Below are 16,667 nucleotides of genomic sequence, written 5' to 3'. Positions count from 1 at the left end.
TTTACAAACTGATGTGTATTTTTTGTTTAAATGTAATTATGCATTAGATTCAGGGATCAATAAACTATAGCCCGCACGCCAAACCTGAATGAAACAATTACTGATAAATGTAATACTCCCAGCTAGTAGCTTAAGAAGCTGACCATGAGGGGGTGGGGAGAGGAGTATAAAGGGGAATGTCCAAGACTCCTTTTTTTACTAATGACTAAGCATGAGGAAGACTGAACATGGAACAAAATTATGTTGACCATATTGACAAAATTATCTTTATATTGCCATGTTTTGCTTTGGTTTCCTTTTTTAAATGGAAGGTAAACTATGAAGACATTCTTGCTGTAAAAGTTCGAACAATACAGAATATGGAGTAAAAAGTGGGGAATGTAGGGTAGAGATGGTGGTGCGGCTTGGGAGAGTGACTACAGAGATATGAGTTGTCTTAATTAAAGGATTTTACTTAGCTTTCTAAAAAGTATTGGTTTTTATTGTGAAGGCAGTGGGAGCTATTGAATTTTAGCAGGGATGTGATGTGGTCAGTTTGGGACAGATTGTGGTTGCAATAATGTTTTGGATATATGGATTCCAAGTTTAGGAGCATGACGAGTTATTCCTTGTTAATGGGAAAGTCCTTAGGAGCCCTGGCCTGGTTGGTTCTTAGGTCTTGTGGACGTTGTCTAGTTGGGAGTGATACAGATAAATAGGTGAGATAGATGGTATCATTTACAAAGAATTGATAACACTGTAAAGGTTAGTGGGCTGGAGAAAAAAGGAGCTAGTTTTAAAATCCTGCTTGAAACTACCATATAACTACTTTTTACCTTCACTTATAAAACAGTAATGATACTTTTTTTTTTTTTTTTTATAAACCTTACAGTGACAGTGCAAAATTTAGTAAATAAAATACCGGTATGCTTTTGAGAGTCTTGCAAGAAACATACTTAACTTTAAGGTAGAGTGGAATAAGGAAAACAAAAAAAGCATTAAAAAAAAAATTAAGCAAGACTATGTAAGGCAGTGAAGATAAGAATCATGGTAAGAATATTAAGATCAATTAAGTAATGTGCAAAATAAGCAGAAACCCATTTCTATTCATTAATATCAAGCTTTATTAATGTTTGCTTTCTTTTATCCTTACTTTAACATACATTTGATATTTAAAGTGACCTAATATTACCAGTTATGGAAAATTGCAATTATCTGCTATAACTTGCAAGAAAAAGACTAGCTGTTGGTACCATGTCAGTTAATTGAATGTGGTAACTTACTGATTAGACTTTAGGTTTACATAGGATTAAAGGTATGTTGTGGAGTTTAAAAGCCAGCCACACTTAAAAAAAAAAATTTAGGTTTTCAATAGCTTCTGTAGATATATATTTAAATATGCCAATGTTAATTGTACACTTGAATTAATAGCAACTGTATACTTATTGCTATTTAATTGCTAGGCAGGGTCAAGGTTAGAATATAGGATGCTTGGTATTCAATTTATCACTGAACTTTGAAAATTTAACTTATGTTACTTTAAATTCTATAGACGATTTTAAAGATCTTAATGATTCTACTTCTGAATCTATTACACTACTTGGGATTTTTACTGTTTTAGATTTAGAAGTACTTTTGATTCCACTGCTAATCAAATGGTGTGATCTTCCAGCAGATATTTGACCTCCCTGGGCCCAGTTCTCAGAGTCGTTAAATGTAGGCATTGACCCAGGTCTCTAGTTTTTCTAGAACACTTTTTTCCTTAAGTATATTTCATGTAAAATCCTAGTATAGAAAACGGATAGGTTTACTTTTTTTATATATATAAATTAGGAGTTCAGATAAGTTATGGTCTATTCATGAAATAAGACTTTGTATGAAAAGAGAAATTTGAAATGGTTTTCAAGTGGCTGGCTATCAAGTTAGACTCACCTTTCCATTAATATTTTTCTTATTTTAGTTGCTCAGCATATAGAAAATTACGTTTCAATACAGGGAAAAATGGTAACAGATTTCTCTTTTTTTCTTTTTAACAGCTCATTTTGCAGTCTCAGGAAACTCTTCAGTTAGAGTTGGCAAGGGAATCTTTGTTCTAAGCTCTACCGCAAAATCAATTCACCCAGCAAGACAAGTTGGAGCATTGACAGTCCCTAATGTGTTCAAATTTGGCATATAACATATTTAGGGTGTTAGAAAATATTTAAAACATATTGCAATCAATTGTTTGCGTAAATCCTAAGTGACAGAGCCATAAATCAGAACAGTTTGATTCAAGAACTCTTTCTACAGTATTATTATTTGTTTTCTTACTTATTTTTTAAAGATATAAAGGTAATTTATAGATGTCATGTTATTAGTTTATGGCTTATTTCCCTATGTTTTTTGACTTAAAATATTTAGGTTTAATATTTTAAAGAAATTTGTGCCTATTTTATGACTAATTATTTCTTTTTTTCCCTCCTCCCCCAGGGAAATGAGGCAAGTTATCCTTTGGAAATGTGCTCACACTGTAAGTCATATTCTTGTTTTCAAGAGTTACTTTTATTCACTCATCTCTGTCTCTGCGCGTTTGTGTGTGTGTGTATATCATATACTTCTGTAATGTATATTTACTTACCTTTGTAGCAATGTTAGCCCTTAGCTATTTAAAATGGATAGTGAATTTGACACACAGTCTTTTTATGTTACCAAAGTAGGAATATTTTTAAATAGACTTGTTTATTACTAATATCTACACTGTGCTATAGTTATAAATAAACCCCAAAATCTCAGTGTCTTTAACAGAAGTTTTTCAAGTGAAGTTTCAAAGCAGATTTGTAGGAATTCTTCTCTTTGATGACTCAGTGATCCAGGCTCCCTTGTCTTGGAATGCCACCATCTCTAATGCATGTTCCCAACATCAGTGAGGAAGAGGGAAATCCAAGGACCTGTAGGCAGTGCTTTTATCTGCCTCGGCCCAGAGGTGATTTGTATCAGCTGTGCTCATATTTCATATTTATAGGCCAGAGCTAGTTATGCAGCACCACCAAACTGCCCCTGTTTGGGGCTGAAAAGTACAGCTTTCCGTATTTTCTGGAAGGAGAGACAGACAAGGCACACAGCATTCATTAAGTCCTTTTTTTTTTTTTCACTTTTTATTTTTTGAACAAATAGAATCACTAAGTTTTTTGTTTTTTACATTTTAGGGAGGGGTGGGGGTGATTCTTTCTCTGAAGAGCAAACTTTCAGAATAAAAGTCTGTGTAAAGCCTTTTTCTGATGTTTAAAATGTCTTATTTTTAAATTTGAAAAAGGTCTTTTAATGTATACCTTTGATAGAAGTTTAATATTTGAAAGATTGGATGTTAATTTAGAATTAATTTGCTTGTATTAATATTCCAGTAACCCCTTTTTTTTTTTAAAAAAAAAAAAAAAAAAAAACGACTTAGGCTAGACCAGTGGTCTGGTCACTTACCATATCCAATTTGATTGTAGCCTGTTAATGGGATGTTGTATCAAGGGCATGTTCATTTTGCCGTCCCTTTAAAAAATACAAGATCGTCCCTCTATGGTTTTCTATTACAATATAAATTTATTTTATTTGGTTACTGTTAGCTCTTAGGGTTAAGAATTAAGTCTAAAAAACCACTAATTGATGTATAAAACAACATTTATTCTTACAGTGTATTTTATTTATATTTTAGTATTTACTAATACAAAATAAGGACTTAGTAATTCTTAAGTCCTTGTTTACACTGTTCATATACATTGTAGTTTTATTTATTTAGCCCCATCTATTCTTTCCCCACCCGCTTTCCCCTCCATCTTTGAATCCTAATTTCTTTATATCCTCTGAGCAACTTCATTCCCTTAATTTGGTTGTCTTCTGTACTCTCCCATTGTAGTATGTTTGTTGGTGTGGAAACCAGAGTTTCATGTTATATTACCGAAGGTATTCAATACTATTTAAACTTTCTGGTATTTTAGAAACTAAAACTCACAAGTACATATCTCAGATTCCTTTGCAGTCAGAATTCTTAATGTTACTTTATTTCTGCCACAGATATACTCGTGAGATATGGAAGGTAGAAGTGAATTAGAATTTGTTATTTTCCTATTTTTATTGTTTCTGCTGGTAGGATTCTGGTTGTGATTTGGATTTGTGTGGTGTGTGCAATGCTCTGGAGCCAGAAGCTTTCAGATTTACTATGCAGCTTCCTTATGGACAGGGAATACAGGTTGAGTATTCCTTATCCAAAAAGCTTGAGACCATAAATGTTTTGGGTTTTGAATTTTGGGGGTTTTGGAAAACAGGTGTACCTCTTTTTTTAAAGTTTTATTTTAGGTTCATGGGTATGTGCAGGTTTGTTATATGGATAAACTGTGTGTCACGGGGATTTGGTATACAGATTATTTTGCCACCAGGTAATAAGCATAGTAGCTGATAGGTCATTTTTTCATCCTCTCCCTCCTCCCACCCTCCACTGTCAAGTAGGCCTTGATGTCTGTTGTTCCCATCTTTGTGTCCACCTGTTCTCGTTGTTTAGATCCCACTTACAAGTGAGAACATGCAGTATTTGGATTTCTGTTCGTGTGTTTGCTTAGGATAATGGTTTCCAGCTGCATCCGTGTTGCTGCAAAAGACACGATCTTGTGTCTTTATGGCTGCGTAGTATACTATGTTGTATATGTACCTCATTTTCTTTATCCAGTCTACTCTTCATGGGCATTTAGGTTTATTCCATGTCTTTGCTATTGTGAATAATAAATTGTGAATAGTGTAAATATATGTGTCCATGTGTCTTTACGGCAGAATGATTTATATTCATTTGGATATATACCCAGTAATGGGATTGCTGGGTCAAATGGTAATTTTTTTAAGTTCTTTGAGGAATAGCTGCACTGCTTCCCACAACGGCTGAACTAATTTACATTCTCACCAGTAGTGTATAAGCGTTCCCTTTTGTCTGCATCCTGGCTGGCATCTGTTATTTTTTGATGTTTTAGTAATAGCCATTCTGACTGGTGTGAGACAGTATCTAATTGTGGTTTTGATTTGCATTTCTCTAATGATGAGTGATGTTGAGATTTTTTTTCGTATGATTGTTGGCCACATGTATGCCTTCTTTTGAAATGTGTCTGTTCGTGTCCTTTGCCCACTTTTTGATGGGGTTATTTGTTTTTTTGCTTTTAGGTTTAAGTTCCTTAGAGATTCTGGATATTAGATCTTTGACAGATGCGTAGTTAGCAGATGTTTTCTCCCTTTCTGTAGGTCGTCTGTTTTACTCTGTTGATAGTTTCTTTGGCAGAAGCTCTTTAGTTTAATTAGGTCCAATTTGTCAGTTTTTGTCGTTGTTGCAATTGCTTTTGGTGACTTTGTCATGAAATCTTTGCCAGATCCTTTATCTAGAATGGTATTTTCTAGCTTATCTTCCAGGGTTTTTATAGTTTCAGGTTTTACATTTAAGTCTTTTATCTGTCTTGAGTTGATTTTTGTATGTGGCATAAGGAAGGCAGTTTCAATATTCTGCATATGGTTAGTCAGTTATCCCAGTTATCCCAGCACCACTTATTGAATGAGGGAGTCCTTTTCGCTTGTTTTTGTCAACTTTGTTGTAGGTGTGCAACATTACTTCTGGGCTCTCTGTTCTGTTCCATTGGTCTGTGTATCTGTTTTTGTAACAGTACCATGCTGTTTTAGTTACTGTAGCCTTTGTAGGATAGCTTGAAATCAGGTAGTGTGATGTCTCCAGCTTTATTCTTTTTGCTTAGGATTGCCTTGGCTATTTTGGTTCCATACGGATTTTAAAATAGTTTTTTCTAATTCTGTGAAGAATGTCATTGGTAGTTAAATAGAAATAGCATTGAATTTGTCAATTGCTTTGGGTAGTATGCAGGTGTATCTCGTTTTATTATGCTTTGATTTATTGTACTTTGCAGCTAATTGTGTTTGTTACAAATTGAAGGTTTGTGGTAACTCTATGCCAAGCAAGTCTGTCTCTGCCATTTTCCCAGCAGCATGTTTTCACTTCCTGTCTGTGTCACATTTTGGTAATTTTTGCAGTATTTCATACTTTTTCATTATTATATCTGTATGGTGGTCTGTGGTTAGTGATCTAAAATGATTACAATGTTACTATTGTAATCATTTTGGGGCAGCATGAACAGTGTCCATGTAAGATGGTGAACTTAGTCCAGTTGTCTGTATTCTGACGGCTGCACTGACTGGCCATTCCCACAACTCTGTCCTTTTCCTCAGGCCTCCCTGTTCCTGAAGACAGCAGTATTGAAATTGGACTAGGCCGGGCGTGGTGGCTCAAGCCTGTAATCCCAGCACTTTGGGAGGCCGAGACGGGCGGATCACGAGGTCAGGAGATCGAGACCATCCTGACGAACACGGTGAAACCCCGTCTCTACTAAAAAATACAAAAAAAACTAGCCGGACGAGGTGGCGGGCGCCTGTAGTCCCAGCTACTCGGGAGGCTGAGGCAGGAGAATGGCGTAACCCAGGAGGCGGAGCTTGCAGTGAGCTGAGATCCGGCCACTGCACTCCAGCCTGGGCGACAGAGCCAGACTCCATCTCAAAAAAAAAAAAAAAAAAAAAGAAATTGGACTAGTTAATAACCCTACACTGCCCTCTAATTGTTCAAGTGAGAAAGAATTAGATATGTTTAATTTTAAATCAGAAGTTAGAAATGATTAAGCATATTGAGGAAGGTGTGTCGAAAGCCCAGATAGGCCAAAAGCTAGGCCTCTTGTGCCACACAATTAGCCGAGATATGGATGCAAAGAAAAAGTTCTTAAAGGAAATTAATAGTGCTAACTCCAGTGAACAAACGAATGATAAGAAAATGAAACAGCCTTATTGCTGATATGGGTACAGTTTTATGGTCTGGATAGAAGGTCAAACCAGCCACAACATTCCCTTAAGCCAAAGCCTAGTGCAGAGCAAAGCCCTAACTCTTCAATTCTGTGAAGGCTGAGAGAGATGGGGAAGCTGCCGAAGGAAAGTTTGAAGCTAGCGGAGGTTGGTTCTTCAAGTATAAGGAGATAAGCCATCTCCATAACTTGCAAGTTCAAGCGGCAAGTGCTGATGCAGCAGGAAGTTATCCAGAAGATGAAGGTGGCACTGACTCTCGGGAACAGTGCAGCTGGTGACTTTAGGTTACGGCCAGTGCACAGTTACTCTGTAAATCATAGGACCTTAAGAATTATGGTAAATCTCCTCTGCCTGTGCTCTATAAATGGAACAACAAAGCCTAAATGGCAGCACAGCTGTTTACAGCATGGTTTACTGAATATTTTAAGCTCACTGTTGACACTTACCTCTCAGAAAAAAAGATTTCTTTCAAAGTAATCCTGCTCATTGACAATGAAGCGAGTCATCCAAGAGGTCTGATGGAAATGTACATAGAGAGTAACATTTTCATGCCTGCTAACACAACATCCATTTTGTAACCCATGGAGTAAAGAGTAATTTTGACTTTCAAGTCTTATTACTTAAGAAAAGCATTTTGTAAGGCTGTAGCTGTCTTTGATAGTCATTCCTCTGATGGATCTGGGCAAAGTAATTTAAAAACATTCTGGAAAGGGCCAGGCACAGTGGCTCACACCTGGAATCCCAGCACTTTAGGAGGCCAAGGTGGGCGGATCACCTGAGGTCAGGCGTTTGAGACCAGCCTGGCCAACATAATGAAACCCCGTCTCTACCAAAAATATGAAAGTTCGCCAGGCATGCTGGCATATGCCTGTAATCCCAGCTACTCAGGTGGCTGAGGCACGAGAATGGCTTGAACTCCTGAGGCAGAGGTTGCAGTGAACAGAGATCACCCCACTGCACTCCAGCCTGGATGACAGAGCGAGACCCTGTCTCCAAAAAAAAAAACCTGGGAAGGATTCACTATTATAGATTTGCCATTGAGAACGTTCTTGATTCATGGGAAGTCACAAAATATCAGTATAAACAAGAGTTTGAAAGAAGCTGATTCCAGTTCTTATGGATGATTTTGAGGGGTTCAGGGCTTTCATGGAGGAAATAACTGCAGATGTCATAGAAGGAGCAGAAGAAGTAGAATTAGAAGTGGAGCCTGAAAATGTGGCTGATTTGCTGCCATCTCATGATGGAACTTGAACTCATAGATGAGGAGTTGCTTTTTATGGGTGAGTGAAGAAAGTGGTTTCTTGATATGGAATCTACTGGTGAAGATGCTGTGAACATTGTTGAAATGACAACAAAGGATTTAGAATATTCCATAAACTTGGCTGATAAAGCAGCAGCAGGGTTTGAAAAGACTGACTCCAATTTTGAAAGAATCTCTACTGTGGGTAAAATGCTGTCAAACAGCATTGTATGTTACAGAGAAATCTTTTATGAAAGGAATTGTCAAATGATGTGACAAAACTTTATTGCTGTCTTATTTTAAGAAATTGTCACAGCCACCCGATCAGCCCGTGGCCATCAGCATTGAAGCGAGACCTACCAACAGCAAAACGATTATAACTCGCTGAAAGCTCAGATGATCCTTAGCATTTTTTAGCAATAAAGTATTATTATTATTATTATTATTATTTATTTTTTTTTTTTGGAGACAGAGTCTCGCTCTGTCGCCCAGGCTGGAGGGCAGTAGCGTGATCTCGGCTCACCGCAAGCTCCACCTCGCAGGTTCACGCCATTCTCCTGCCTCAGCCTCCTGAATAGCTGGGACCACAGGCGCCCGCCACCACACCCGGCTAATTTTTTTGTAGTTTTAGTAGAGACGAGGTTTCACCATGTTAACCAGGATGGTCTCGATCTCCTGACCTCGTGATCTGCCCATCTTAGCCTCCCAAAGTGCTGGGATTATAGGTGTGAGCCACCGTGCACGGCTGCAATAGAGTATTTTTAAATTAAGGTGTGTATGTTGTTTTTTAGGCATAATGTTATTGCACACTTTGTAGACAACAGTAATATGTAAACATAACTTTTATATGCACTGGAAAACAAAAAAATTCATGTAGTTCACTTTATTCACTTTATTGTGGTGGTCTGGAAGCAAACTTAAAGTGTCTCTGAGGTATGCCTGTATTTGCATTATATATACTGACTGAGCATCCCAAATCTAAAAATTTGAAATCCAGAATGCTCCAAAAAGCATTTATTTTGCATGCCATGTCAACACTCAAAAAGTTTCATATTTCAGAACATTTTGGATTTCGGATGTTTAGATTTGGGATGGTCAAACCATATGTTTTTTGATGGCCTCGTTCTGTAGTGTAGTTTTGTGAATTGTTCCTAAAAGTTCAACCCAGACTCATTTTTTAGCCTCCTAACAATTTTTAGCATTGAAAAACAACCTTTGCTTCAACTACCTAGAGTTAGATTTTGTTGTCTGTTGAACCCACGAAAAATACAATTCCAGGAATGCTGTAGGCCGTACACTCTCAAAGTAATGGAAATCTGGATTGGTTATCTGACTTAGTCGGATTTGGAGATAATAATGATCCCATTATCATGAACAAATTGGAACATGAAATAACTTATTTTATGGTTACATAAAATAGAGTGCTTATTGAAGGCAGAACTTTGGTAGACCAAATTGCTATTGTAAAATATTTGGAAAATGAGGAGTATAAGGAGTGTGGATTGGCTGGTTACTTTTGGCTGTATTGGAGAACTTAAAGAAAATGACTTACTTAGAAGTTCTTGATTGAAGGACCAGTTAAGATGACCAGGGAGCTTAAAAATAATAAGATCTTTTGTGTGAAAGGACAATGGTTGGGAAAGAGGAGATTGTAAGAGTTGGAATAGAGGCCAATAGATTAAGATAACATGAGGTTCTAGAACTCCCACAACCATTCTGAGCCTTCCTTGCAAGCAGACATAGCCTCTTCAGCCCCCGTTTCATGAGGCTGGTCTTGCCTTGCTTGAGGAGACCTCTTACCTTGAGATAAGATGTCACTCTGTTTTGTATTAAGACCACTTTCCCATTGCTCATTATGTTTCAGCAATCTCCTTTTTTTCCCCCAAAACACATGTCAATTTCTTTCATTCCTATTACCACCTTCTTTTGTTTATGAGTTTGGGTAGAGTGGTCTTTGGTCGGCTCTTTATTTGACTAACTTTATTCTCCTTCAGCTGTCAGGTATTAATAGTACCCTGATTTGTTTTTGTTGGGGCTTTTTTGTTGTGTCTGACAAACTTAGATAGAGGCAGTTTAAAACTCGACAGAGGGAGGCAAAGTCGGCCTCTGTTGCCCAGGCTGGAGTGCCGTGGCATAACCATGGTTCAGTGCAGCCTGGCTCACTGGGGCTCAAGCGATTCTGCTACCTCACTTCTGGAGTAGCTGGGACCACAGGCATGTACCACCACTCCTGGCTAAGCTTTTAAAAAATTTTTTTGTAGAGTCCGGGTTTTACGATGTTGCCCAGGCTTGTCTAAAACTTCTGGGCTCAAGCAGTCCATACACCTCAGCCTCCCAAAGTATTGGGATTGCAGGCATGAGCTACTATACCTGGCCTTTATTTTTTTTTTTAATAGCAGTTAACATAAACTCAAATTATTGTTTATTATCTATTTTGTAACTTCCACAGTTTTTTAAACTAAAAAAAATGGTGGTATCTATGACCAGTTATCCATAATCTTTGCATCCCAATCACTATTTACATTTTATTTTGCTATTTCCTCCCAGACTTTTTTTTTAATGATTTTTTAAAAATTAAAAACAGTTTTTTTTTTTAGAGTCTTGCTCTGTCACCTAGGCTGGAGGGCAGTGGTATGATCTCGGTTCACTGCAGCCTCCACCTCCTGGGTTCAAGCAATTCTTGTGTCTCAGCCTCCCAAGAAACTGGGATTACAGGTGAGCGCCATCACACCTGGCTAATTTTTGTATTTTTAGTAGAAATAGGTTTTCACCGTGTTGGTCAGGCTGGTCTCAAACTCCTGGCCTCAAACAGTCCACCTGCCTTGGCCTCCCAAAGTGCTGGGATTACAGGCATGAGCCACTGTGCCCAGCCTTTTTATGAATTTTTAATGTAATTAGGATCATATGAAGGCATGTATGTTTCTATTTTAAAACATGAAATAAAATGTTACATCTAGAATAGTGTTAGAATGGACCAAAACTAGACCTAATTACTACCCTCTAGACCAGGAATATTGGTAAACTGCTGCCTGCCAGCAGTTTTTATTACTAAAACATAGCCATTGGAACATAGCCATGCCCTTTTTTCTGTTTTCTGTGCTGCCGTGGCAGAGTTGAGTAATTGCTCAGAGACCATATGGTCAACAAAGCCTGAAAGATTTACCATCTGGCCTATTAGAAAAAAACTTATTGAACCCTCTTGTAGACTATAGTGGCCTTCTGGACTTGAGAACTATTTTTTGAGTCACTACTGCACTGCTAACTTATCTCCAGAATATGGTGAAGACAGAAGTTACAAACTGGTGCTTTGGGTGTTATGCACATCTATAATACTTGTCTCCGGTAAAGTCAGTGTGTCAGATTTTTTTTTTTTTTTTTTTTTTGGTGGTGAGACAGAGTTTTGCTCTTGTTGCCCAGACTGGAGTGCAATGGTGCGGTCTCGGCTCACTGCCACCTCCACCTCCTGGGTTCAAGCAGTTCTCTCTCAGCCTCCCAAGTAGCTGGGATTGCAGGCAACCACCACCACGCCAGGCTAATTTTTGTATTTTTAGTAGAGATGAGGTTTCACCATGTTGGCCAGGCTTGTCTCGAACTCCTGATCCCAGGCGAGCCACCTGCCTCGGCCTCCTAAAATGCTGGCATTGCAGGTGTGAGCCATTGCGCCCTGCGATGAGTCTGTTTTATAGTTTCTCTAGAATGGAAAGAGTTCCACTCAAAATTGAGCTTCTGCTTACCGTTTAGTTTGAGCATGTGACGTGAATTATTCCTCCACTTGACAGTGGAAAGAAAGAGGTGCAGAGGTCTGTAATTAGCTATGCTTTAGGCTGCAATAGAGTTGGGATTGGTTGTTGCTAGCATAAACTCCAATGGGGATGAGGTACTAGGACATTAATTTTTTATTTCTCAGTCAGGGAACAGAGGTCTTGAGGGAACCATAGTTCCCAGATTCTTTTCTGCTCATTCTTTAAATCTGGGACTGAGGGCCAGAGAAAAATGTCCTAGGGCAAAAAGCAGATGGATATTCCTTACATACATCTGGGATGGCAAAAGTCACAGTTTTTTCTTTGTGTGGTAAACATTTGAAATAGATTTCATACACTGTTAAAGCTGTCCTTTTCAGTTAATCCTCAGAACTTAGTAGTAAGTCTTCTTTCTTATCACTTTAATCCACACTTTGAAAACTGTTGAGCCTTGTCACTAAAGAGCTATACTTGTCATTGTTCACAGCCAGCTGTGAATCTGCCTAAATTATTTTGTCTGTTACATAGTTATTTTTTCCTGTTTGGTTCACTAGAATCTTATATGCTTTTTTATCATATTTTACTTATGATTTGGATCAGTTTCCTCAAATGACCTTGTCCACATTAAAACTGCCACTTTCTTTGTTCACCCACACATTGTAGTTTTTTTTGTTTTGTTTTGTTTTTTTGCTTTTTTTTCCAAAACCTCTTTACTGTTGGAAGAGCTTAGTTTTATTTAGTTTTTTTTCTGTGAATAGTACTGTCATTTTATAAGATTGTTTAAATCAGTCCTTGACACACTTCACTATTTATACTTCCCTATTTAGGTTAATTCCTGTCGTGCCTTCTCATCCCTTTCATACCTAGCTCAAGCCAGTGTTCTCTGTTTGGCCTTGTTTAATTGCCCCAGCCCCAGTGTCCTCTCAGCTTTTCTTCTTTCAGTGTAAAGTTGTGCTGCTTTTTAAAAAAGTTAAACAGGACTCTAAATTACGTGCTGTAACATACTGTATTCTTTCATGTGCCACACAGATAAGTAAGCACCTACCAAGTACTTACAGATTAGCCACTGGGAAAAAGGGAAATACATAGATTATTACAGTATGAGTAAACTATTATGAGAAATAAAAACACAGGTTCCAAGGAGGAAAAATTACCTTTAGTTAAGGAAATTAAGAAAAGCTTCGTGGAAGGGGTATTTGAAAGCCGCGTAGGACTAGAATGTGGATTAATTCTTTGACTGTGTAGTTATTTCTTTCAGTCTCTTTATATGTTATCCACATCATCAACATTCTACCCAAACTTACCTGCATTACCTGGTTTTAATAAATGATTTTGTTCCTAATGCTTGAGAAAACTAGGGACTAAGAAAACTTGGGGATGATTTAAGTGTTGGCCTCATTCCCCCCTCACCTCTGCCTGTCACAAGAGAAACTTGCCTGATCTCACATTTAATCTTAACCTCCTTTCCTTCAGTATCAGGCCTTCCCATTTTCATGGTTAGCCTTTGCTAACCATGTGCTTTTGATCTTGTGCCATCTCATCTCTAGGATCTTACTTTGTTAAATTCATCTTTATTTCCCCATATGTCTTCAGCTTCTTCCTCTCTTCAGTTTATAAACACAGTCAACTTCTCTTTGATTTTGATCCTGCATGTACCTTGAAGTTTCTGTCCGTTCTTTCCTGTATTTGAACCTCTTAAAGAAGAGCCTACACAATTACCTTTATTTCTTTATTTCTGCTAATTTCTTGGTCTACGGCAGTCTGGCTTTCGGCTGCTATAACTCCACTGACACTGCCATCAAGGTCATCTTCATTTTATCAACACATTGTCTAATTGCTACATCTGGATTGATTTTTAAAATCTACAAAATCATTTGTGACCTTTGGGGAAATTTTAACACTGATTATTTGATAATTAATTTTTAGGTGTGGTAATGTTATGATGTGTTAAAGAGTTTTTATCTTTTAGAGATAATACTGTTTAGGCTGGGTGCGGTGGCTCATGCTTATAATACCAGCACTTTGGGAGGCCGAGGTGGGTGGATCACCTGAGGTTGGAAGTTTGAGACCAGCCTGACCAACATGGTGAAACCTACTAAAAATATAAAAAATTAGCTGGGCATGGTGGTGCATGCGTGTAAACCCAGCTACTAGGGAGACTGAGGCAGGAGAATCGCTTGAACCCGGGAGGCGGAGGTGGCAGTGAGCTGAGATTGTGCCATTGCACTGCAGCCTGGCAACAAGAGTGAAACTCAGTCTCAAAAAAAAAAAAAAAAATACTGATTAGTTACAAGGAAATGATATGTCTGGGATTTGCTCTAAAATAACTGGGTGGGATATAGATAAAATATTTCTTATGTTTAATGGTTGAAACTGGATAATGAGCATATAGAATTCATTATACTCTTTTTTCAACCTTTGTGTGTGTTTGAATTTCTATTATTGAAAAGTTGGGGCTTTTTAAATAAATGGAAAAGGGAAGAAGGAAGTAACCAATAATAAAATCAACAAGAAATAATTATTTAATTACAATTCAGAATGGCATGCAGATTTTAAGCTTTAATAAGAATAAGTGACTATTTAAGCTAATTTTCACCAGTAAAAGAATTGGGACTTTGACAGTAGAAGCATAATGCCTGGCATAAAGCAGATGCTGAGTAAATATTGATTGACTGAATCAGCTAGCAAGAGCTCAGAGCTGGATTACATAGACAACTCGTTGGATAATTTTTTTTTTTTTTTTTTTTTTTTTTTTTGAGACGGAGTCTCGCTCTGTCACCCAGGCTGGAGTGCAGTGGCCGGATCTCAGCTCACTGCAAGCTCCGCCTCCCGGGTTCACGCCATTCTCCTGCCTCAGCCTCCCGAGTAGCTGGGACTATAGGCGCCCGCCACCTCGCCCGGCTAGTTTTTTGTATTTTTTAGTAGAGACGGGGTTTCACCGTGTTAGCCAGGATGGTCTCGATCTCCTGACCTCGTGATCCGCCCGTCTCGGCCTCCCAAAGTGCTGGGATTACAGGCGTGAGCCACCGCGCCCGGCCTCGTTGGATAATTTTAAAGCCTGTATACCTTTGGGAAAACCTGGTAGTTACTAGTCACCCCATTTGTTTTCATACGTAGTAACAACCCATAATGGTATGGTGCTTACCATGTCCCAGAAACTATTCTAAGCACCTTACATACATTAATTCTTTTAATCCTCATATTAGCCTCAGGAGAGGGGCACAGTTACTTTCCCCATTGTACAGATGAGAAAATAGAAGCAAAGAGACTTTAAATAACTGGCTTAAGTCACAGAGCAGGTGAAGTAACAAAGCCATGATTTGATCTTAGGCCATCGTGCTTCATAGTCAATATTTTAAATCACGGTATTATATGGTCTGTCTTTAGTAAATCTTACAAAATTAATGTTATAATTGTCTACATGAATAATTCTAGGTAAGACTAGATTTGTCTAAGACATAGGTATTCTGATATATATATCTCACAATGTGTGTGTGTGTGTATATATATGTCATTCAGTTCAGTGTTGGATTTTTAATAAATTTATTGTAGGCCATTGTGACTTTATTTTTGTTGACTAACCTCTCTGGACTAGGAAATGTATACTCTGTTGAGGTGATTTGCTCAAAGTAGAGGCCTTAGTTCTAACTTGGCATGATAACTTGGAAAAGTGACTGAGTTGAAGATACTACTTTAGATAATTTAAGCAGAGGACTAGATTGGGGCACAATTGAAAGTAAGAGTGGAAAATCAGATTCAGCTAATTGTTGATAAAGCCAGTATAATTCTGAATGGTTTAGATAAAATTAGTAAACACAAGGGCTGTTTTGTAGACTAAATGTAGGTGAAAGATTAAATCTTTTATCTAAAAAGATTTATCATCTTTCTTTTGTTAGAAGGTCCCCTAAGAAGAGCTTGGCAGACTGTAAAGGAACCTCTCCCTTTGCATAATGAACTGCCACTAGAAACCTTTCTAGCCATTAGAACACTGTTTCTGTTTTTAGTAAACAGTTTCACATTCAAGCAGTTTTGTTTCTGGTTTGAGTATTCACAGGTGATGTGAAAGTTTAAGCATAATAACTTTGCTGTTAATGTTTGCTCTTAATCACGTTAGTCTCAGGAAGGTTTGCAGTTTTGAAAACAGTGTTTTCAGAGAAAAAGATTATCTGTAGTTAATTTGATTTCCTCCTTCATTTCAGCATTTTTTTTTTTTGAGACAGAGTTTCTTTCTTGTTGCCCAGGCTGGAGTGCAATGGCGCGATCTTGGCACACTGCAACCTCTGCTTCCTGGGTTCAAGTGATTCTCTTGCCTCAGCCTCCCAAGTAGCTGGGATTACAGGCGTGCGCCACCACGCCTGGTTAATTTTGTATTTTTATTAGAGACGGGGTTTTACCATGTTGGCCAGGCTGGTCTCAAACTCCTGACCTTGAACTCCACCCACCTTGGCCTCCCAAAGTGGTGGGATTACAGGCGTGAGCCATTGTGCCTGGCCCTAAAATGCCCTTTATCATTAAAACATTGTGTGCCATTAATTTTGAAATTGACTTGTGCAGTTGTTGCTTTAGATTAACATCTTCATAAATATATCATACAGTTAATGTTTCTTAGATAATTTACCAGTTGTCATTTATCATTTACTTGGTAGTTTAGTGATCTGAATTCTAATTTATTTCACCTAGTCACTGAGAATTACTTATGCTTTGCCTGCTCTCAGTAAAGCATTAGAATTGAGTAATGACGAGAAGAACAAAGAATTTTCTTAAGTATAGTACATGGACTTAAATGGTTTGAGTTATCTTGTTTGAGGGTTACAGACCTTTTTTAAAAATCCCTGGATTCAAATTAGCCG

At 37.9% G+C, this 16,667-nt stretch overlaps 1 protein-coding gene across 3 annotated transcripts in view; it reads left to right on the top strand.

Annotated features, from left to right (window-relative positions):
• Nucleotides 1-16,667, top strand: part of PPP3R1 (protein phosphatase 3 regulatory subunit B, alpha) — a 78,118-nt gene that overhangs the window by 37,409 nt on the left and 24,042 nt on the right. For all 3 annotated transcript variants that reach the window (XM_025354144.1, XM_025354145.1, XM_025354146.1), the window contains exon 2: nucleotides 2,449-2,488. In XM_025354144.1, coding sequence (XP_025209929.1) covers nucleotides 2,449-2,488 — 40 coding nt within the window. The remainder of the gene's footprint in view (nucleotides 1-2,448; nucleotides 2,489-16,667) is intronic.

Source organism: Theropithecus gelada, chromosome 13 (genome assembly GCF_003255815.1).
Source record: "Theropithecus gelada isolate Dixy chromosome 13, Tgel_1.0, whole genome shotgun sequence".
Lineage (NCBI taxonomy): Eukaryota > Metazoa > Chordata > Mammalia > Primates > Cercopithecidae > Theropithecus > Theropithecus gelada.
This window is presented reverse-complemented; position numbering and strand designations above follow the sequence as displayed.